Source organism: Mytilus galloprovincialis, chromosome 6 (assembly GCF_965363235.1).
Source record: "Mytilus galloprovincialis chromosome 6, xbMytGall1.hap1.1, whole genome shotgun sequence".
NCBI lineage: Eukaryota > Metazoa > Mollusca > Bivalvia > Mytilida > Mytilidae > Mytilus > Mytilus galloprovincialis.
In genome coordinates this window covers 95,987,266-96,010,990 of record NC_134843.1, presented here as the reverse complement: position 1 = coordinate 96,010,990, position 23,725 = coordinate 95,987,266, and the positions used below count along the sequence as shown (strand labels likewise).

General features: G+C 31.9%; 2 protein-coding genes across 2 annotated transcripts; one reads left to right on the top strand and one right to left on the bottom strand.

Moving 5' to 3' along the window:
* Positions 1 to 1,660: 1,660 nt before the first annotated feature.
* On the bottom strand, positions 1,661 to 6,902 carry LOC143080820 (uncharacterized). Its single transcript, XM_076256878.1, has 5 exons — positions 6,740 to 6,902; positions 5,457 to 5,519; positions 4,406 to 4,541; positions 3,815 to 3,918; positions 1,661 to 3,462 (listed from the first exon to the last, which is right to left on the bottom strand). The coding sequence occupies exons 1-5, from the start codon at positions 6,764 to 6,766 to the stop codon at positions 3,076 to 3,078; spliced, it is 717 nt and encodes a 238-aa protein (XP_076112993.1). The 5' UTR covers positions 6,767 to 6,902; the 3' UTR covers positions 1,661 to 3,075.
* A 162-nt stretch (positions 6,903 to 7,064) lies between these two features.
* On the top strand, positions 7,065 to 23,155 carry LOC143080821 (BOS complex subunit TMEM147-like). The gene is made up of 6 exons (XM_076256879.1): positions 7,065 to 7,224; positions 9,693 to 9,825; positions 14,581 to 14,717; positions 15,175 to 15,259; positions 16,880 to 17,001; positions 21,315 to 23,155. Exons 1-6 carry the CDS (start codon positions 7,148 to 7,150, stop codon positions 21,448 to 21,450), a joined length of 690 nt encoding a protein of 229 aa, XP_076112994.1. The 5' UTR covers positions 7,065 to 7,147; the 3' UTR covers positions 21,451 to 23,155.
* Positions 23,156 to 23,725: the final 570 nt, after the last annotated feature.

The window sequence follows — 23,725 nt, the reverse complement described above, 5'->3', positions numbered from 1 at the left end:
TTTCAGTGTGTGCACTCTTGTCTTGGTTGATGTTAAGTTTATTTGACAGTTGTAATAAAGCTTTATATTTAGAACTATCAACATAATATCGATGATTAGTAAAGAAGGCGAGACTTTTCAGCGTATGCACTCTTGTGTTGTGATAGAAGCAGACAGATGTATAAATTCCCTGCCATATCCAGTCTGTGTTTTTGTTAGATGTAAGATGTTTTTCTGCTCTGTATCCATCTCATGAGTTAATCCATTGTCAACTGGTTTTTACAATTTGTTCCATACCACGTTCATCTAAATTTTATAACATGTGACAAAAAATGAGTGTATTGGCAAATCAACCACCAGAAAAACACACACATATATATATATATATATATATATATATATATAAGCTGTGGTCAATATTCACCATATTCATACAGTAATCCTTAACTATACTTTTGTAGTATCAAACACATTAAACTGTTTTCCATATTTCCTGATCTTTGTGCAGAGTAATTTTGAAAGGAACAAATTTTTGTCTAGCCTGCAACAAAAGTCACAGAATGGGTAATACTATCAACAATTGTTCTTGATGTCACTTTTAAAGTTCAGTGACTACTTGAGAAAAAATATACAGGATAACTGTATTTGGTATATGGAATCTTTGCAGTCTGATGGGGTTCACCTGACCTCAACCTCATAATATGGATCAGTGATCAAGGTAAGGTTTTTGGTGGTAAAGTCAGTATCTCAAATACTATAAGCAGTAGATCAATTGTATTAGGTGTATGAAATAGTTATAAGGTATACATATCTGACTGGCAGATTGTTTTTAAGTTGTGCTTTAAAAATACAATTGTCCCGGATAACACAGAGTGTAGGGCACTCAAGCAAGTTAAACCCCACAACATGTATGTACCTGTCAAAAGTCAGGAGACTGTAATTGATAGAACTGAAGTGTTTGTCTTAATGTTGAAGGTTTTAGAGTGACCTATTGATGCTTACATCTGTCATTTAATTTCTGGTGAATAGTTATATCATTGGCAATCATAACACATCTATTCTATTTTATATTGGAACCAGCTGAATTCCATCTGTAATGACACATTTTCCATAAATTGTGACTTGTGTTTGAAGTTCATTTATTAATAATTTTAAGCAAAAAAAATGGGAATCTGCTGATTTAAATACAGCAAGAAATTAAATCATCACATTTGTGACTAATAACTTGGATGATTTGATTGATTGTTGGTTTTCCTACAACTTTCAACACTCTTTGCTTTATTGTGGCATTCTTTAAAGGTTGAAGAAGCCAAAGTGCTTGGAAAGAACCACTGACCTGTGACAGAACTCTTATTAATTACGCTTCAAATTGAATGTATCTTCCCATGAGTGGGGGTTCAAACTAACAACATCAGTGTTGACAGGCTAATTGCTGATCACATCTGTATATGTAGTAGTTAGACCACTTGGCCACAGATGCACCTTGATGAAATGGATGCTATATGAATGTTTCAGTTTACTGTGAAGATATTTTTATTGATGAATAAAGAATTGCTGTGGGCCAAGTGAATGACAAAATAAGATGAATTAAGGATGAAAGTGAATTATCTCCCTTCTGTGGGAGAAACACAATTTTTAGTTTTAATGACCTACTACATTATTATTTGAAATATAAGAGCACTTCAGCTAAATATAACTTTATTCATAAACATTTTGTTTATCATTCAAATTGTATATTCTATACCAAAAATTAATAAAATCAATTAATCAAAAATAACTGGATGTTGGTTTAAATATGTAAATACCTCTAAAACTGATGTTTATTTATGTGTGTTACTTATTTTATTCTTGATTCTTTCATTTAAATCTAAACTATATCATGAACATGATATGATTATTCAAATAAAAAACAGATCAAAACAGGACGTTAACAATATTTGGCTTGACAAAAAGATGTACACAATACTATATCAAAACCAAAGGGAATTGAAGATCAAAGACGTGAATATACAAATTGCACAGTGAACAAATATAAAATTTAAAATTTAATAAATATACACATAGTAAATAAATAAACAACAGTATCACAGTTCTCTCCATAACAATATAAAATTTACTTTCAAAGTAAATATATTTACCAATAATCATGGAAGATTACACAAAGACATTTTGACAACAGATTGCAAAATAACAGTTACTTCCCTTTAATTTAACTAATATTTTGTCCATTTAACATAATAAGTTTATATCATCCAGCTTTAGATTTAGTTTTAATTGGACAACTACGTCACATCCATGAGTTGCCACCACCAAAATATATATTTATTAGATAAAAAAAAAATAGATGAGGGTTAAACCCATTTCCCTTGAAAAAAACTTAAAAAGAGTGAGTAAAGTTTCAACATGTTAGAACAAACAATTCACATAAACAATAAACCGGAGACTGGGTATTTGGCTTAACTACTGGTATATAATCAGTATCAATAGATTAAAATGGCATGTAAATATTTCCAGCATATATTTAAAGCCAAAACAATTCCCCCCCAAGTTGCAGGCATATATATTTGTAATTTTTAAATATACTGCATATTTTTCATATATGTATATATAGTTAAAAAGTAATCAAGTAAAAAAGACTTGCAACATATCAAATTCTTATTTCCCTAAAAAGGGGGGTCAGAAAAATCTCACAATATATCTTGCTTTAAATTATAATTACAAGAATTAAAAATATAATCACAACGTCATATATTGAATTACAATTTATTTTCATGATTTAGAATGTTTTATTAGGCTATTAATTTTAAAATGCATTTTACTGAACTCACAAAAAATTGGCAGTGAATTTTCTATTAAAATATAACCACCAATAAGTTAACTTATTTAAGTATGTGTACACACTACTTCTACTGATAGACTTTTAAAGCATAAAAAGTGGAACCATTGTATGTTTACATAAACATTAAAATTTACTTCTCAGAAATTTTATCATAATCTGAACATTTTCTTCTTTTAACATAACTATGTCTGTAATTCCCGTTTTTTCAGTGGACTAGGCAATATTCCAAGTATGCAACTACTAATTTTTTTTAAAGTCTATGCCTGTACTGGTGGCTCACATGATTTAGGAGAAGGCCAATTAATAGGAGTTCTTGATGACAGCACTGGCATATCTGGTTCATAAGTTCCTGCTACTGCACAATTCGTTGTGGCTGGGTATTGTCCACTTCTTCTGGATCCTGCCGACCTAGCTGGTGACTGTGGGTGTGGCCAGTTAAGTGTTGGAGTAGGGGGTTTCGAACGATAGGTAGGTGTCATAGGTTTAGATCCTATCGGTGGCATCTTTGGACTTGTGGATATTGGCTCTGGATTTCTAGCACCTGATCTTCCTCCTGAGCCATTCATCAAAAGAGTTTCAAATGGTCCTGGGCCAATACCACCATCAGCTTTAATATCTTCCTTTACACGTAAGGCATCTGGAACCTGCAAATCACATAGTAATAAATCATACATATCAATATATCAAACTAATGACAGATGTTTCATGGAATTTTGTGCTGATGACTTTTATTCTTTATGTTCCATATCTATCATTGTCTATAATAGTTTCAAATACTTTAATTGAAATTTCCTTGATAACCAGTTGTTTTCTTTCCCAAATAAAATTATATAATTGTCATAATATATAATATCATGATAATAAGTGTAGTTACCCTTTTATTAACCAGTTTTGTTTTTAACCATCCTTTTTTTTTAAATCTCAAACAAATAAACAAAATTTTCATTTAACCTTGAGTAATCTGTTGAGTAATACTTCGGACATTAGTGTCATTACCTTGCATCTCTTTAATTTCCCTCTAAGAACAATATCACCATCTGTTTTAGATCTCAGTAAACTTTCTACTGCATGTCCAGACCGTGCTGTGGGGTTTGTGTTACCTGTGGACAAATGTTAAAAAATACATGATATATCATTTATTGCTAATTATATTCCCACATTACATGTAAATAGTTGTTATACAGAGATTTCTGAAAACATGCAGGACATGTTAAATTACATTAGTAAAAACAATGATCAAATCCACAGGTTACGAATTATGTGTACCTAGCTAACACAAATACACTAAAGATCTTAAATTTTATCAACACAATTATCTGTGTATACTATCAACTGTTGTTCATTACACTTTGTAAGTTTATCTAAAATCCATAAGTTGCTACTTTTTCTTTTCGTACTATTTGTAACTGTCCCCAAAAAAGTACAAATCACAGCAGTTCTGTATTTAAATTCAAACAATTTTAGTGTAGTGATACTTTCATACCATTTTATTTTACATATTTGATAAAAACATGTCTTATCTGTTCACATATTATTCACAAAAGACAAACTTCAACATCATCTAACTATAAAATCTTTTTTTCTGACCTGGAATTTTCAGTGGCATATCCCATGTTCCTACAAAAGTGCCCCATGGTGAGTCTCTTGATCTTTTGACACCTGGAATCAAATGTCCTCTGTTGTTGGCAACTATCTGGGTAAAGCCATCAAATGATCTTGGTCTCTGTTAATATAGGTGATAAAATAATCAGAAATTCAACACTTTTACAATCAAAATAAACATAATACATTTTTTTTCAATTTTGAAAATTAGATCACTGAAATATTTTTGCTAAAACTATAAGAAAATTCCATAATTCTTACTGTTTCCTTCATTTTCATAATACAATATTACATGTGTGATGACAAAGGAAAGCTATACATTATACCAATCATAAAATATACATTAACTTTAGAAATGTCAGGGGATGTGGATTTTAAATTTTAACACCTGAAACCATTCACTGTGACTTTCCAAGTGTAACTACCTAAATATGAATACTACCATTATGTTAGGTCAATGGTCGTAAATGTGTTCAAATAACATATAACTTATTAATTATATTCAGATCATAATAGAAGTCTTCAATATAAAGAAAGATTTTACTTGGTAAATAAATGCCGATTTCTTGTGATATAATTAATCAACAAAGGTAAATATGAATGAATAGGTGCACATAGGTCATTATTGTTAAAAATACAATAGTGACAATAACTTTTTTGTGAACAATGTATGTACATGACTAAATAAGTCATTTATAAAAAATCCACTACCTTGTTTATTAAAACTGTAAAAATATTATCTTCTAACCACATAAATGTATAGCCCTTTATTGTACAAAGATTTCTTTCCAAATATCCCATCTTTAATTTCAATACTGTAAGCTCAGAAATTATTGTGTGCATTTACTATTGCGATTTTATCATTTGAGACTAAAATGATTTTAGATCTTTGCAAAATTGAGAAAGATTCTGTTTAATTTATAAAAAAAAATTTCAAAATGCAAGTTTAAATTATTGACCTTGTCGCATTTTTTGCTATTATAAAAACATCACATTAATTCCTGAATTTAAAATATGACAAATGTACATGTATTACCTCTCTATATTCTCTTGCCACCTGCCAGTTCTGTAACTTCACAGGATCAAAAGCATTTGTGTACTGGAAAAAAGTAATTCTACAATTAATATGTGATCCATATTGTGAGAGTGCTTTCTACATGTTCTAAATCTGTAGTTTCTGTTTGATATTGTGTATTTGTAAAAATTATTTATGAACATTTATCAAAACAAAAACCAACACACATGACATATGGAAGACGTCACCTTCCTATTATTAGGGGGTCTCATTGGGGGGTTCCGATCCCGGATCCCGCTTATTGTTTTGTCAGATTCCCGTATCCCGCTTACGCTATGTACGTAAGCAATTCTCATTTTTTTGTCATTTCCCGGGTCCCGCTAGACCTCATTTCCCATTTTCACGACACAATAATTTTACTTTCACGTGTCACGCTTACAAAAAATCGACAATACCGCGTCACGCTTAGACCCCAATGAGACCCACTTATTAGGTTGTCATAGGGGAAATGGGGTCAAATTTAATAGTGTTTCCTATAATTGGCGTGATATCATTAGTATGAGTAGTTTCTATTAGCTTTTTTTTTGACGAAATCAATAATTTTATGGATGATATTCAATTGAATTTTGAAAAATATATGTTTGAACATTTTAGAAGCGACTGAGTACAAATATGGTCCATCATGATTTAAATGAAACTTAATGTCTACTGCACATCAGTGAATTTTAAATAAAGGCAATTTAAATAAAAAGGGAACCATATTTGATTGTTAGAGTTATAATTTACGATGCATCAGACTTAAATTACGTAAGCAATCAGCAGTTTATGTTAAACTATGCTGATTTACCTTTTAATACTAGAAATGAAAACTATAAATTTATTATAAATATACTACTTTGTATTGAATTTTTAACAAAATATGTTGAAATTAAGCTTATTTTTACTATTCTTATCCACACGCAAGATTAACATTAATAACGCACTTTGAATTAAGGTTAGTGTTTAGCTGTCAAGAACATTTTATGGGTGACTGCTGCTGCTGATAAAAGTTTCTTTGTATGTAAACAAAGGGGCACTGTTTCCATTCATTTTTAAAACACTTCAGGAATACAATGTAGTTTTTTGTTGTTCAACACATGCTAGATTATAATTAACAATCTGTATACTTATACTGCCCTACAAAAACATGAATATAGGCTAAAGACATTTTTATAAGCTTCATAACATTTTGCATCACGGCTTCAAACGTATAGTGAGCGATATAAAATTATAAAATTTGCATTTATTTAGATGACAATACAAACCTGATTTGCACTAAAGTGTAAAGACATCACGAAGGATTATTTTTTATAAAATTCAACGGTTTAATGAGAGGCTTAACGCCTTTTTATCAGCTCAGATATCCCTTATCTAGGTTGGATTCTTTCACTCGATGATGTTCGCCATAACAATACAATATCGTTGCCCATAGAAACGGGTTCAGAAATGGTGATGAAAAAATAAGATTCATATAAAATCATAAAGAATAAATTAGTAAAGAAGTATGTTATGCCCTAGATTTGAAGAAAAATCTTAATTTCACTTTTAAAGATAACATTTACCCCGTTAATCGCGGAACCGATACGCACTGAATATATCTATTTCTACTTCCGGTCAAAGCAGCCGGCGACTCTTTCAGCTAAATTCTCATATTTAATAGTGAATTCGAGAAAATGACTTTATTCCACTTTGGAAATTGTTTAGCGCTTGCTTATGTGCCTTATATGATTGTTTACAAGTTTTCTGGATTGTAAGTAAACACCAGCACAAAAAAAGTTGCTGTACCAGTAGTCCACACAATTTTACATTCTTTACCTTTACTTTATCTGTTTATAGATCAATGTGTTATAAAATTTGAAGTAAACTTGCAATGAAGCACTTACAATTTTTTTTATTTTATATGTCTAGGAAAAAGAAAATTGTAAAGTATCTGGCATCGGGTCAGTTTGCCCAAATAACATGTTCGCCCTGTATCTGGTATCTATCGCCCTGGGTCCGTTTGCCCTACTTTTAAAAAATAGATATGACGTCAAAGGACGTATCGAATTGTGAAGTCAAAGTTTATGGGAACCTGTGATTTTATGGCAGACAAATTTGCACACAAGTATCTGGTATCGGGTCAGTTTGCCCAAATAACATGTTCGCCCTGTATCTATCGCCCTGGGTCCGTTTGCCCTACTTTTAAAAAATAGATATGACGTCAAAGGACGTATCGAATTGTGAAGTCAAAGTTTATGGGAACCTGTGATTTTATGGCAGACAAATTTGCACACAAGTGTAAATACGTCTATTGCTATCATTTTCATTGTTTGGAATAAAGTGAGATTCCGACGTTTTTTTTTTATGTTGAATAAATCTCAATCATGAGTTGGTACGTGTATTTTTTTTCATTGTTTCAAGATAAAGTGAGCTCAAACATTTGTCAAAGGGGCCAAGCTGTTAAAACAATTATCTCTCTTTTTTTTAATTTAAAATCTTCAATTTTATACTCATACAAAGCTAAATACTTGTAGTATTTACATCAAAGCTGTTAAGCATGTAAAATACAACAATTATGATTTTCAAACACACAACAATCATGACAATAACACCAAGTTTAGCTGTGTAGAAATAATAATTAGCAGTAAGCATACATAACTAACATTTGATAATTACTCATCAAATTGATATAAAAATAACCACAAATTATGATAATTCCACAATTTTTATTCAAAAAAATAAAAAAAATTTGTTGGTACAGTATGAACATTTAAAAAATTATCTAATAATTCAACTGGAATTGAATAAAAATTGGGTGTGCACTTATCTAGGGGCTAAATGTGATGTGTGAATGTATAGGGTGCAAACCTGAATACCTTCACTCATAAACCACATTCCCACGGTCACCCCACACACTTGATCCTTACATGGTTGCCCCCGGGGTCTGATCGCACCTGTTTTGTTGTACAAACATAGGTTGAATTAATAAAAAAACTGTTCAAAATAAAAATACATGTACAATGAAACACCTGCTTCATATTAATTAGTTAATCAGGTCGTAACTGCACCTTGCAATCCTCAACTAGTTTTTGACAGAACATTATTACTTTTGTCTTCGTATCATCTTCATATTTAGAATTATTCTAAATGTAAACATGATTTGAAGACAAAAAATATTTAAATGTAAACATGATACAAAGAAAAAAAAATATTGTTCTGTCGACAATGGTCGATATATTGAGAATTATTTAATTTAGAAATGCTTTATGATTTAAATCATTTGTAAATATTCCATAGTTACTTGTATTCTTTACAGTACCCTGATTTTCAAAATGAATTTTATTTTTATACTGTATCTATGTATTTACTTAAGTTTGTTTGTTACATGTATTATAAAAAAAATAAAACACATAAATGATATTGTACCAAATATTTATCCATGAAATATTGTCTCAATGCATCTGGATAACCTCCCTTTAACCAGTAAAAATTAGATGAAATTTCATATGAAAAATTGTCCATCTCTGGATAGAGACAAGTACTGTCTTTTGATAAGGTAAATATGTGGTTTTATTGACTTTAGAAAAACTGATATTCACTGTTCAAAGACAACCGCCAAAGTGAATGTCACTAGGTTTTTTCAAAAGTCAATTAAACCATGTATTTTACAAACCAAAAGACAGTAATTGTTTTAATCCATGTTTGAAAGAGATAAATACATGAAATATGTATTTAAATAATAGTTATTTACAAAAACCAATTGTACGTCAAACATTTAACCATTATTATACACATGAAAGCCCTCAACGTTTTGCATAGTTAATATACTTTTTCAGTAGGTGAATATGCTTTTTATTCATATTCTTAAAATTTTACGTCTTTTATTTATGCTACGGTAATCTAATCTTCATAAAAACACAAATGTGTAAGCTCTATTAAGAAAAAAAACCATGCCAAACATTGTTGCACATGGAATTTTGTTTTCATATTGTTGTTGTTCTGAATCCTCATTTTGCATGTTTTCAACACATAAGGGGTATTACCTCAATTAAAATTTTCAGAATTATAAAGATACTCATGTATGAACGAACTCTGAAATATGCTGAACAAAACAGTTATTGAAGTCTTTACATATCATACTTTTAAAATTGTTACACATGTTACATGTAGTATATAAAAAATTAAAAATACCAATTTTTGTACACAATTCATATGCCTAGCTTTTTATGTCCATTTCAGAGCAGAGTATGGAGCATTTTGGAAGTGTGTACAGGCTGGAGGAACCTACCTGTTTACACAATTATGTAAGATGTTAATTTTGGCAACATTTTTCCCTGCCACAGAAGTATCAACAGGCTTGGATGTTGTTGGGGTAAGTATTACTTTGACAGATGTATAAATATTCCAGGATGTTGTTTGAATGAAGTACGGTAATACATGTACATGTACATCCACAAAAGTTTTGAAAGGACTAAGTATAACAGAAACAGTCACAGTACATATATCTACATGCTTGGATGTTGTTTGAACCTGACTTATACATTTTACAAGCCCAAAAATGCAGCACTTTTTACTTTGAAAGTAATAATTAGGGCCCCGCCGACGGCGGGTCGCCCTATAGTGATCAGTCTGTCCGTCCGTCTGTCCGTCCGTCTGTCCGTCCGTCCGTCTGTCCGTCCGTAACACTTTCGTGTCCGCTCCATATCTAGAGAACCGTTATGATTTCATACTTAATACTTAACATGATTATTAACCAACACCAGAGGGTGTGTCATGTTGTATGTACAACTTCCTAGGTCAAAGGTCAAGGTCAAAAACTTTGGTTTCAGTTGACAACCCCGTGTCCTGTGGTGAAGATCGTGTCCGCTCCATATCTAGATAACCATTATGATTTCAAAGTATATACTTGTCATACATTTTAACCACCACCAGAGGGCGTGTCATGATGTATGTACAACTTCCTAGGTCAAAGGTCAACGTCAAAAAAACTTTGGTTTCAGTTGACAACCCTGTGTCCTGTGGTGAAGATTGTGTCCGCTCTATATCTTGAGAACCGTTATGATTTCAAATATTATACTTGACATCCATTTTAACCAACACCAGAGGGTGTGTCATGATGTATGTACCACTTCCTAGGTCAAAGGTCTGTCTGTCTGTTGGTCTGTCCATCGCTAACAAATTTGATCCACATTATATTTTGAGAGGACAGCTGTTATTATTTCATACTTTATACCTGACAAACATTTTCAACTTAACATATATATTAACCAACACAAGAGAATGTGTCATAATGTATGCATCCTAGGTCTAAGATCAGTCTGTCGGTCTGTCCATCCGTTCGTTGTTCTTAACAAACTGTGTCCGCTCTACCTCTCGAGAACCATTAATATTTCATACTTTATACTTGGTGGGTCATAATATATTGAAGGCATAATTCTAAAAATATGTGACAAATATCAATTGGGCAGCACCTTTAAACATATTGTTCAAACATCAATCCATATATCCAGAAGTCACCTTAGAGTAGTAAACAATGAGTTCACATCATGCAGTCATATCACTATTATACTATGAAAGGAAGATGAGAATATTTATCAGTTTTAACTTAAAATCTTAGATCAAAATCACACATGAGACTATGTAATAACTTCAAATAATGCTTCATATCAGATTATCCATACAACTTATTTACCCCACGTTATTGACAGCGGGGCCCACAGAGATGGCTCCCATCTCAATGATATCTAGTTTCTTCTCGATGGCTGAAATTAAAGTATGTTGATTTCATGGTTTTCTCTAATAATGGAATTTAGTACATGTACCAAACAAACAAAAATATTTTCTGTTCTGTTAATCATAGAACCAGAAATTTAAAACACCACAAATTTGACTATCACAGTATGTGTTCCTTGTCTTTAGAAAAGGGAACACTGCTTTCTCTTATAACTACTATGACTGTATGTGATCCTTGTCTTTAGAAAAGGGAACACTGCTTTCTCTTATAACTACTATCACAGTATGTTTTTCTTGTCTTTAGAAAAGGGAACACTGCTTTCTCTTATAACTACTATGACAGTATGTGTTCCTTGTCTTTAGAAAAGGGAACACTGCTTTCTCTTATAACTACTATCACATTATGTGTGCCTTGTCTTTAGAAAAGGGAACACTGCTTTCTCTTATAACTACTATCACAGTATGTGTTCCTTGTCTTTAGAAAAGGGAACACTGCATTCTCTTATAACTACTATCACAGTATGTGTTCCTTGTCTTTAGAAAAGGGAACACTGCTTTCTCTTATAACTACTATCACAGTATGTGTTCCTTGTCTTTAGAAAAGGGAACACTGCTTTCTCTTATAACTACTATGCCAGTATGTGTTCCTTGTCTTTAGAAAAGGGAACACTGCTTTCTCTTATTACTACTATCACAGTATGTGTTCCTTGTCTTTAGAAAAGGGAACACTGCATTCTCTTATAACTACTATCACAGTATGTGTTCCTTGTCTTTAGAAAAGGGAACACTGCATTCTCTTATAACTACTATCACAGTATGTGTTCCTTGTCTTTAGAAAATGGAACACTGCTTTCTCTTATTCTTCATACTATGGATTCATTTATTTTAGTGGATTAAAAAAAAATTGCAGGATCATGGACATTTAGTTTCATGGTTTTGCCACAGTCTGCATACAATCCTAAGGGAAATTTGTCATTCATTGAACCTCAATTTTGTGGTTCACCTAGCCTGTACCCATGAAATACACGAAAATTGGTATCCATGAACGAATAGTAATAAATTCACAGTAATTAGTTGTACCAATTTCTGTTGATTTCTTGTGTACAGGTGAACTTAATCAATGGTAGAATCTATATTTAGCTTTCTCGTATCATCTATCTAACTTTTTATACGACCGCAAATTTTGAAAAAATTTTCGTCGTATATTGCTATCACGTTGGCGTCTGCGTCGTCGTCGTCGTCGTCGTCGTCGTCGTCGTCGTCGTCGTCGTCGTCGTCCGGCGTCCGAATACTTTTAGTTTTCGCACTCTAACTTTAGTAAAAGTGAATGGAAATCTATGAAATTTTAACACAAGGTTTATGACCACAAAAGGAAGGTTGGTATTGATTTTGGGAGTTTTGGTCCCAACATTTTAGGAATTAGGGGCCAAAAAGGGCCCAAATAAGCATTTTCTTGGTTTTCGCACTATAACTTTAGTTTAAGTTAATAGAAATCTATGAAATTTTGACACAAGGTTTATGACCACAAAAGAACGGTTGGGATTGATTTTGGGAGTTTTGGTCTCAACAGTTTAGGAATTAGGGGCCAAAAAAGGGCCCAAATAAGCATTATTCTTGGTTTTCGCACAATAACATTAGTTTAAGTAAATAGAAATCAATGAAATTTAAACACAATGTTAATGACTACAAAAGGAAGGTTGGTATTGATTTTGGGAGTTTAGGTCCCAACAGTTTAGGAATTAGGGGCCAAAAAGGGACCCAAATAAGCATTTTTCTTGGTTTTCGCACCATAACGTTAGTATAAGTAAATAGAAATCTATGAAATTTAAACACAAGGTTTATGACCATAAAAAAAAGGTTGGGTTTGATTTTGGGAGTTTTGGTCCCAACATAATAAGGGGCCCAAAGGGTCCAAAATTAAACTTTTGTTTGATTTCATCAAAATTGAATAATTGGGGTTCTTTGATATGCTGAATCTAACTGTCATGACTGTGTATGTAGATTCTTAACTTTTGGTCCCGTTTTCAAATTGGTCTACATTAAGGTCCAAAGGGTCCAAAATTAAACTTAGTTTGATTTTGACAAAAAATGAATCAGTTAGGTTCTTTGATATGCTGAATCTAAAAATGTACTTAGATTCTTGATTATTGGCCCAGTTTTCAAGTTGGTCCAAATCGGGGTCCAAAATTAAATTTTGTTTGATTTCATCAAAAATTGAATAAATGGGGTTCTTTGATATTCCTAATCTAACTGTGTATGTAGATTGTTCATTTTTGGTCCTGTTTTCAAATTGGTCTACACTAAAGTCCAAAGGGTCCAAAATTAAACTTAGTCTGATTTTAACAAAAATTGAAATCTTGAAGTTCTTTGATATGCTGAATCCAAAAATGTACTTAGATTTTTTATTATGGGCCCAGTTTTCAAGTTGGTCCAAATCAGGATCTAAAATTATTATATTAAGTATTGTGTAATAGCAAGTCTTTTCAATTGCACAGTATTGCGCAATGGCAAGAAATATCTAATTGCACAATATTGTGAAATATCAATTTTTTTTTTAATTAGAGTTATCTTTCTTTGTCCAGAATAGTAAGCAAGAAATATCTAATTGCAAAATATTGTGCAATAGCAAGATTTTTTTTTAATTGGAGTTATCTTTCTTTGTCCAGAATCAACTTAAATCTTTGTTATATACAATATACAATGTATATTCACTTTTAACTACCAACTGATAAATTAAAATAATCTTTACCATTCAGTGATAACAAGCAGTTTTTTTTACATCTTAATATTTTATGATGTATTTAAATGAGTAGTTATTGTTGCAAACTCCATTAGAAATTTTAATTGAGATTAGTTTTGGAATAAGGGAAAGGGGGATGTGATTAAAAAAATTGGGTTCAATTTTTCTCATTTGAAATTTCATAAATAAAAAAGAAAATTTCTTCAAACATTTTTTTGAGAGGATTAATATTCAACAGCATAGTGAATTGCTCTAAGAGAAACAAAAATTTTAAGTTCATTAGAACACATTCATTCTGTGTCAGAAACCTATGCTGTGTCAACTATTTAATCACAATCCAAATTTAGAGCTGAATCCAGCTTGAATGTTGTGTCCATACTTGCCCTAACCGTTCAGGGTTCAACCTCTGCGGTCGTATAAAGCTTCGCCCTGCGGAGCATCTGGTTCATCTTATGATTATTTTCCTGAAAACCTACACATTATATGTTATTTGTTTGTTAAATTACTGATGAAATAGACTATGTCCTCTGCAAAATTTGTGTTGCAGCTACATGTACAAAACAAGGCGTTTTTAAAGTATTGACCAAGCTAAATTTTACCTTAAATATCTTTGTGAAATGACTTCTAAATCTTAAGATTATTATTTTTCCCTAGGAATTCATGAAGTCAACAGTAGATTTTGCAGACTTAGTAGGAATATATTTTGTAATGTCTAAAATAGCAGGAAAAGGACAGCTTAAATTTATGGTGGCAGGTCTTGGATGGGCAACAGCAGAACTCTTAGTTACAAGGTAATAAGAAAGTTAGGTTAGGTTGGGCACCTACATGTACAGAACTTTTAGTAATAAGAAAACCAAATGTTACATTTCTCTTAAAAAGGGGGTCTTTACAGACAAGCTTTAAAAATCATATAACATTGTATATATATATATAGGAATCACCCTGTCTGCCTATCCAGACATGTTTGCACAATCACTCCGAAACAGCTGGTTCGATATTGATGACACTTTACCCACTTGTAGCACACTACCTTATGATGTGCCAAAAGGAATATAATCCTGGTCTAACATGTTAAAGGGGAGATAATCCTGGCCTAACATGTTAAAGGGGAGATAATAAGAATCATATCTCTGGAATATATTTTTAAAGCACTTAAAAAATTTAGTGGTATATTTCATTTTGATTGTCACATTTTAATCGAAAAGAGCACTTCCCTGGAAAGTTAATTACATTATAATTATATTTCAGATTATTGCCTTTATGGGTTGGTGCCAGAGGAGTAGAGTTTGACTGGAAATATATACAGATGTGTTTTGAATCCAATATTAATTTGGTTAGTATGTAATGATACATGTAAGTGTAGGTGTAGATGTAGATTTTGATATGTGGTGTATAGTAGTGCTTAAAAAAGGAAAATATTTTGTGATATTTAAGGTGGTACGTAACACTACAGGGAGGTAACTCTGTAAAATCAGCTAAACGATTTAATAACTTGTATTGAAGAAAAATATAAAGCTTCTCAATGATGAAAATTAGTGTTTGTCAAACTGCTATTTATTCAACCATTTTTTTCTGAGAAAATGATTGGTTCAAGTTTTCTGAAATTTTATATTATTTTCAAAGGGTCAAAGTAAATATTTTGTCAAAATTTTATTAAAATTAATCGAGCCAAATTAGTTTTTGTCAAGGTGGTGGTTACCACCTTAAGCACTTTAAAAAGTCTGAACTTGACCTCATTTTTATGGTTCAATGGTCAACATTAACATGATTAAGTTTTCGTAATGAGATGTGATTCTCTGATACTATAAGCTAATTATATTTGGTGAATGGTATGATTTTAAGTTGTAAATGTCTGTCTTGGATATGCTTGCAAATATAAAGCTGATATTTGATAACTTGGTGTAAAACATAATGATGACTTATGAATCATAATTGTGTTTTCCACCACTTGACCTACTTTTTGAAGAATTACAGCATTTCATCAGATCTGCTAATGATTTTGTGGTACTGATACTTTAGACGTTAAATATATAATGATCACCTACAGATTGTTTTATACGTCCCATTTAATACGTCCGCTTACAGGACGTATTATGGTATACCGTTTTATGTCTGTCCATCCATCGAGATATATTGGACTTTAACTCAAAAATGCACTAACCAATTTGCATGAAACTTTGGTGAATTTTTTACTGTAAATTCAAAAATTGTTGCGAGGTTTTTATTATTGCAAAAAATGCAACAGGGTTATAATCACAATAATTTAAACTTGCATTTTAAATTTGTTTTTAAGAATTTTTTTCACTATCACAAAACTGAAATTCTCATTTTAGTCTAAAATGACAAAATCGCTACAATAAATGTCCACAATAATTTCTGAACTGACAGTATATCTATTCATGTGAGCTACCTTTTGGTTTTCATAAATTTAAGATTTTAAATTTCATGGTTTTGGTTTTATTTTTCATTTAAAAAGGGGGATTTCCCAGTTTTCGGACAATAACTCAAAAATACTTTGAGCAGTTTTCATGCAACTTTGGTGATTTTCCAGTTTTCGGACAATATCCTTAAAGTGCTTTGAGCAGTTTTATTCAACATTGGGGACTGATTTATATCTATTAAGATAAGCTCTTAAGTTTTTTTTATAAATTTCTGATATGACAATGAGACATTATTGAACTTCATTCTTTGAAATTGTGACGGGCGTATCATGTACTCATGTGCAGCTGTTTTTTTGTATTTTGTTCTGGTTGACTCTGGTTGACCAACTTGCTGCAAAAAGGACCGGGACATATTTTTCGTACTGAAATGTCTAGTTTTAGTTATTATAAATAGGGTTTAGAAATTAAAATACTGTTACACTAATTGCTCTCTTCTTTCCCAAAGATTTTTAATTTTTCCAGTACTTGTATTTCTACACATTGTTAACATCAAATACATAATTTATCTACAGGGACATCATATGTGTGCAGCTATGTTAGTATGGTTATACAGTAGAAATGACCTTCAAAAGACGTATGTTCCTATAGTGATGACCTTGTTAGCACTGAGTTGCTATAGACCACTTATTGTAGAGTAAGTATTTTAAATATGTCATTGGGATGAAGTATTAAAGATCAGCTTTTATTGCAAAGTATATATAGATAAAAAGATAAAATTACAAAATTTTAAATCCACAAATACATTGAAAAACCTGAACTCTATTAAGTGACCAAAATATTTTCTGAACAATTTTTGTTTAAAACTTATAAAATCCAAAGTTGTTTGGTATATATGAATCTTTTCAAACCAAATATGAGATTTGTTATAAATATCACAACAATAAAAATTGATTATGAAAAAAATCATGTCCTTAAGTTTTCCTTTAATTTTATCCTTGCAAAACACCTTATTTTTGTATAGTTGTTATATTGAAATATTTGACTGTGACCAGAGTGTTTGTTGAATATAATAACTGATCAGTGATTTGGAAGTTGTCCAAAACATTAAAGGAAATTTTAATTAGAATTAGTTCAAGGACATCAACTAACATGTATGGATCTATTAAAGGGACACTAGCTGTCAAATTCATGGTCACCGATTTGACTCAAATTCTCATATTTGATTTATAACAATGTAAAACATTTATCCAAACTATCAAAAGTCTAAAATAAACAGTTTACAGAGCATGGGGTAGATAATATATAGGTTCGTTTCATGTGTATTTTAGTCCAGACGCCATCTAATTAACTATCGATTTGACCTCAGATGCCCATATAAGCGATGTAAACATAAATAAAGATATGAATAGATTAAACCAACACGTGCAATTGGATTTTTATAGGTCTGTTTGATTTGATTTTTGTCGAGCCTGCAACTTTTGTTGCAGAAAGCTCGACATAGGGATAGTGATCCGGCGGCGGCGGCGGCGGCGGTGTTAGCTAACTTCTTAAAAGCTTTATATTTTAGAAGGTGGAAGACCTAGATGCTTCATACTTTGTATGTAGATGCTTCATACTTTGTATGTAGATGCCTCATGTTACGAAGTTTCCGTCAGTCACATGTCCAATGTCCTTGACCTCATTTTCATGGTTCAGTGACCACTTGAAAAAAAAGTTCAAATTTTTTGTAATGTTGAATTCTCTCTTATTATAAGTAATAGGATAACTATATTTGATATGTGCATACCTTGCAAGGTCCTCATGTCTGTCAGACAGTTTTCACTTGACCTCGACCTCATTTCATGGATCAGTGAACAAGGTTAAGTTTTGGTGGTCAAGTCCATATCTCAGATACTATAAGCAATAGGGCTAGTATATTCAGGGTATGGAAGGACTGTAAGGTGTACATGTCCAACTGGCAGGTGTCATCTGACCTTGACCTCATTTTCATGGTTCAGTGGTTATAGTTAAATTTTTGTGTTTTGGTCTGTTTTTCTCATACTATATGCAATAGGTCTACTATATTTGTTGTATGGAATGATTGTAAGGTGTACATGTCTAGCGGGCAGATGTCATGTGACCTTGACCTCATTTTCATGGTTCAGTGGTTATAGTTAAATTTCTGTGTTTTGGTCTGTTTTTTTCATACTATATGCAATAGGTCTACTATATTTGTTGTATGGAATGATTGTAAGGTGTACATGTCTAGCGGGCAGATGTCATGTGACCTTGACCTCATTTTCATGGTTCAGTGGTTATAGTTAAATTTCTGTGTTTTGGTCTGTTTTTGGCACAACTTTTTGGAATTTTGGATACTCAATGCTCTTCAACTTTGTATTTATTTGGCTTTTTAACTATTTTGATCTGAGCGTCACTGATGAGTCTTATGTAGACGAAACGCGCGTCTGGCGTATAAAATTATAATCCTGGTACTTTTGATAACTATTTACACCACTGGGTCGATGCCACTGCTGGTGGACGTTTCGTCCCCGAGGGTATCACCAGCCCAGTAGTCAGCACTTCGGTGTTGACATGAATATCAATTATATGGTCATTTTTATAAATTTTCTGTTTACAAAACTGAATTTTTCGAAAAACTAAGGATTTTCTTACCCCAGGAGTAGATTACCTTAGCCGTATTTGGCACAACTTTTTGGAATTTTGGATACTCAATGCTCTTCAACTTTGTATTTATTTGGCTTTTTAACTATTTTGATCTGAGCGTCACTGATGAGTCTTATGTAGACGAAACGCGCGTCTGGCGTATAAAATTATAATCCTGGTACTTTTGATAACTATTTACACCACTGGGTCGATGCCACTGCTGGTGGACGTTTCGTCCCCGAGGGTATCACCAGCCCAGTAGTCAGCACTTCGGTGTTGACATGAATATCAATTATATGGTCATTTTTATAAATTTTCTGTTTACAAAACTGAATTTTTCGAAAAACTAAGGATTTTCTTACCCCAGGAGTAGATTACCTTAGCCGTATTTGGCACAACTTTTTGGAATTTTGGATACTCAATGCTCTTCAACTTTGTATTTATTTGGCTTTTTAACTATTTTGATCTGAGCGTCACTGATGAGTCTTATGTAGACGAAACGCGCGTCTGGCGTATAAAATTATAATCCTGGTACTTTTGATAACTATTTACACCACTGGGTCGATGCAACTGCTGGTGGACGTTTCGTCCCCGAGGGTATCACCAGCCCAGTAGTCAGCACTTCGGTGTTGACATGAATATCAATTATATGGTCATTTTTATAAATTTTCTGTTTACAAAACTGAATTTTTCGAAAAACTAAGGATTTTCTTACCCCAGGAGTAGATTACCTTAGCCGTATTTGGCACAACTTTTTGGAATTTTGGATACTCAATGCTCTTCAACTTTGTATTTATTTGGCTTTTTAACTATTTTGATCTGAGCGTCACTGATGAGTCTTATGTAGACGAAACGCGCATCTGGCGTATAAAATTATAATCCTGGTACTTTTGATAACTATTTTTCATACTATATGCAATAGGTCTACTATATTTGTTGTATGGAATGATTGTAAGGTGTACATGTCTAGCGGGCAGATGTCATGTGACCTTGACCTCATTTTCATGTTCAGTGGTCAAAGTTCAGTTTTTGAGTTTTGGTCTTTTTATCTAATACTATATGCCATAGGTCAACTATATTTGGTGTATGGAAATATTTTATGATCTTTATGTCAGTAGCACAGGTTTCTTTTGACCGTGACCTCATTTTCATGGTTCATTGGACAGTGTTAAGTTTTTGTGTTTTGGTCTATTTTTCTTAAACTATAAGTAATAGGTCAACTACATATGTTGTATAGAAGCATTGTTAGCTGTACATGTCTACCTGGCATGGTTCATCTGACCTTGACCTCATTTTCATGGTTCATTGGTCTTTGTTTAGTTATCTTGGTTAATGTTAAGTTTATGAGACAGTTGAAATAAAGCTTTATACTTAGGACTATCAACATAATATCAATGATTAGTATAGAAGGCGAGACATTTCAGCGTGTGCACTCTTGTATAGATTAAAAATAGATGTTTCTCATTGTTTTTAACCGCATAAGAATGATTTTATGTGCATCGAATTAGTAATCAAATGATTTACCGTAGTTTCACTTTCATTGTTGACATTCTTTTTCTTTAAATAACCAGTACATGTACAATGCATGCGTTGTCAATCTCTAGCTAGGGGTTAAATTGAAGTTCACATGAATACGGATTTAAAGAGGTGGACTCATTCACTTGCATGTGAAGAACTAATTATCAATGTTTCTTAGCGTAATTTGACAAAATTGAATCTTTTTGGCTGCAAAAAGCGAATTTTTATTTCACTATTTCACTTTCATTATTGATTGAACAGAAAAAAATCAAACTTTAGATTTTTCATATATCTCGTAGCTAGTGCCCCTTTAAAGTAGCCTGACACCTGTTTTTGTTTACTACATGTTATGGTACATGTAGGTGTATATGTTTAGGTGTTTTGATTAGTTGATGAAATAAGGACAAGACCACTGATATAAGTAATGAATGTCCTGCACCTTTTTATCAAGCTGATCCTTTACCTTACTACTTAGACATGTTTGTTTACTTTATAAAACAATCCAGGAAATCATACTTTATGTTTGTTTTAGTCTCCAACTAATGAAAACATTATAATCATAATAAACTAGCAGCTGGTTTAAGGAAGTGATATGACACTAAGGGATATTCACAATATAGATATATATGTTTTTTTTCTCACGTTTTTCACATTTAAGTTCACAGGTTTTTTTTATGCTTTTTATCAATTTATGCAATAGGAAGTTAGAAGCAACATAAAAAACTTGCCTTGTAAATCTTGTTTGTATGTTGAATTTTCATAATTATATTCATGTATGTATGTACATTTGATAATTTCTATTTTTTCAGTGTATGATGATACGATGCATGTTTTTTATTTTTTCAGAATTTTAATCCATGCAGTTGGCCTAGGATCATGGACATTATTAGCAGCCAAAGCTTTATTTACAACAACAGTTGGGGTGATTGGACTTCAGATATTCCTAACAATGACAGTTCAGACATCTAATAATCATTACTAATGAGATCACCACCTTGTATATGGAGTGCCTAGAACAACTGGAGTAGGTTTCACAAAAAAACTTACGATTAAGGTTAATAATAAGTCATGAACAATTCAGTATATTTATGATAAATCTTAGTTGTACGTATTTTGGTGAAATTAACTCCTGGTCTTTAACAATAAACCAAAACTATAAACAAACCCTATTACTGTCTGTTGGTACTGGAGATGCAAAAGGTAACACAGTACAAAATCATAGTATACACGGTTGCAAAATTCATTGTATTTCAATAGCAATCGGAAAAGCAAACTTAAATCTGCTGTACATAATTGCATAAACAATTGTATTAAATACAAAGGAAAAATTGCAACATATGTGTCTCATACATTTATGTTCAGGTCCATTATGAAAACATATGTTTTTGAACATATGGAAAACACGTATGAAAAACATATGTTACAATTTTTCCTATGTAACAATGTGAACACATATCCTATTGTATCAGCCATACCCATGGCCAGTAATATGGTTGGGTAATAAATGTGTTAGCCCATTTTCTTATGAGTGTTTTTATTTTGATTTGTCAGTCCTTATTAAATTGACAGTTGCTGAACCTTAAATGGTCAGGTAAAACTATGAGAAATATAGAATATTGCTTGAAACAAGCTGTTTTACCTGACCAATATTAATTTCGGTATTAAATCATTGTTTAAATAGCTCTTGATGATCATACATTATTGTGTAAATGTATGAGAGAGATAGTGACTTGGTGTTGCAGTATAAATGAAGAGTGCAGATTTTAGTTTTTTAGGAAAATAAGTAAATGTGTTGTTCAATGAAGCATACTAAGTTCTGTTGTGTGTGATGTTTTATCTATTGTTTTTATTGTAAATCATTTAATATATAAACTTTTCGTTGATTAATGAAATTTCATACTTCAATCATGTCATCATAAAGTATATTGTGTTAATTTAGGTAGTGGTGCTTGCATTTATTGTGTCGCCTGGCTGCATCCATATCACACTTTGTTTATTTATAACTTTATAAAAACAACTGGACAGAATTTAACCAAACATGCTCAGATTATTCTACTAGGCATGAAGTTTTGCACAGCCTATTTTGCTTTTGAACTTGGTGATACTTTTGGGTTTCACATACTAAAACAGGAAATTAAACATTTTTGCTTGTATTATCTGTCCAGCAGCACACATCTTCATGGAACACTCGTGCATTTTCGACACTTAATACTGCATATTATATTACATTATGTTACATATTTAAAATATTTAAGGAAATAGGAAGAAAAGTGAACTTGATCTGAATTTACAACTCATATCTTATTCTAAATGGAGTTCACACACTCAGTCATTATGGTGATTCTGTTCAGATAATGATTTATAAATCTTTATACAAACCAAATTTAGGAAAATATTTAGCTTCGCTTCTCTCTACTTCAATGTAAATTATTATTTTAAAACACTGCCATTCACATGATACTGTTTCAAAAATTTCAAATCATTTCATTTATATTTTACATTTAATGTTACACCTGGTTTGCCTGGTCTGGGAACATGTAAAATCTTTGTCCTTTTTCACTATGACTAGTGAATAATTTGTTTGTATAGCTATGTTATTTAAAGAAAATAATGTGTCACTTATGTTAGAAATTGTGCATTTATATAGTATTGTATTCTATTCAGAATGAAAATTAAGAATTTTAAAATTTTTATTCATTTTTGTCGAGCCTGCAGAAAGCTCGACACAGGGATAGTGATCCAGCAGCAGCATTAGCTAACTTCTTAAAAGCTTTATATTTAAGAAGGTAGAAGACTTGGAAGTTTCAATTTCATACTTTGTAAGGTTTCTGTCTGTCACATGTCCATTGTCTCTGACCTCATTTTCATGGTTCAGTGACTACTTAAAAAAAAGCTACGATTTTTCTCTCTTATTATGAGTAATAGGATAACTATAATTGGTATGTGTGTTCCTTGCAAGGTCCTCATGCCTGTCTGACAGTTTTCACTTGACCTCAACCTCATTTCATGGATTAGTGAACAAGGTTAAGTTTTGGTGGTCTAGACCATATTTCAGATACTATAAGCAATAGGTCTAGTATATTTGGTGTATGGAAGCACTGTAAGGTGTACATGTCCAACTGGCAGGTGTCAACTGACCTTGACCTCATTTTCATGGTTCAGTGGTTATAGTTAAGTTTTTATGTTTTGGTCTGTTTTTCTTATACTGTATTCAATAGGTCTACTATATTTGGTGTATGGAATGATTGTAATGTGTA

Excerpts from the sequence above, each read along its gene's own strand:
- LOC143080820 (XM_076256878.1), bottom strand. The coding sequence starts at position 6,766 with ATGTCTTTACACTTTAGTGCAAATCAG. Across the intron at positions 5,520-6,739 it reads TACACTTTAGTGCAAATCAG|TACACAAATGCTTTTGATCC; the intron begins GTTTGTATTGTC and ends ACTTTTTTCCAG. Across the intron at positions 3,463-3,814 it reads GGAAATTAAAGAGATGCAAG|GTTCCAGATGCCTTACGTGT; the intron begins GTAATGACACTA and ends TGTGATTTGCAG.
- LOC143080821 (XM_076256879.1), top strand. The coding sequence starts at position 7,148 with ATGACTTTATTCCACTTTGGAAATTGTTTAGCGCTTGCTTATGTGCCT. Across the intron at positions 14,718-15,174 it reads GCAGAACTCTTAGTTACAAG|ATTATTGCCTTTATGGGTTG; the intron begins GTAATAAGAAAG and ends ATTATATTTCAG. Across the intron at positions 17,002-21,314 it reads TATAGACCACTTATTGTAGA|AATTTTAATCCATGCAGTTG; the intron begins GTAAGTATTTTA and ends TTATTTTTTCAG.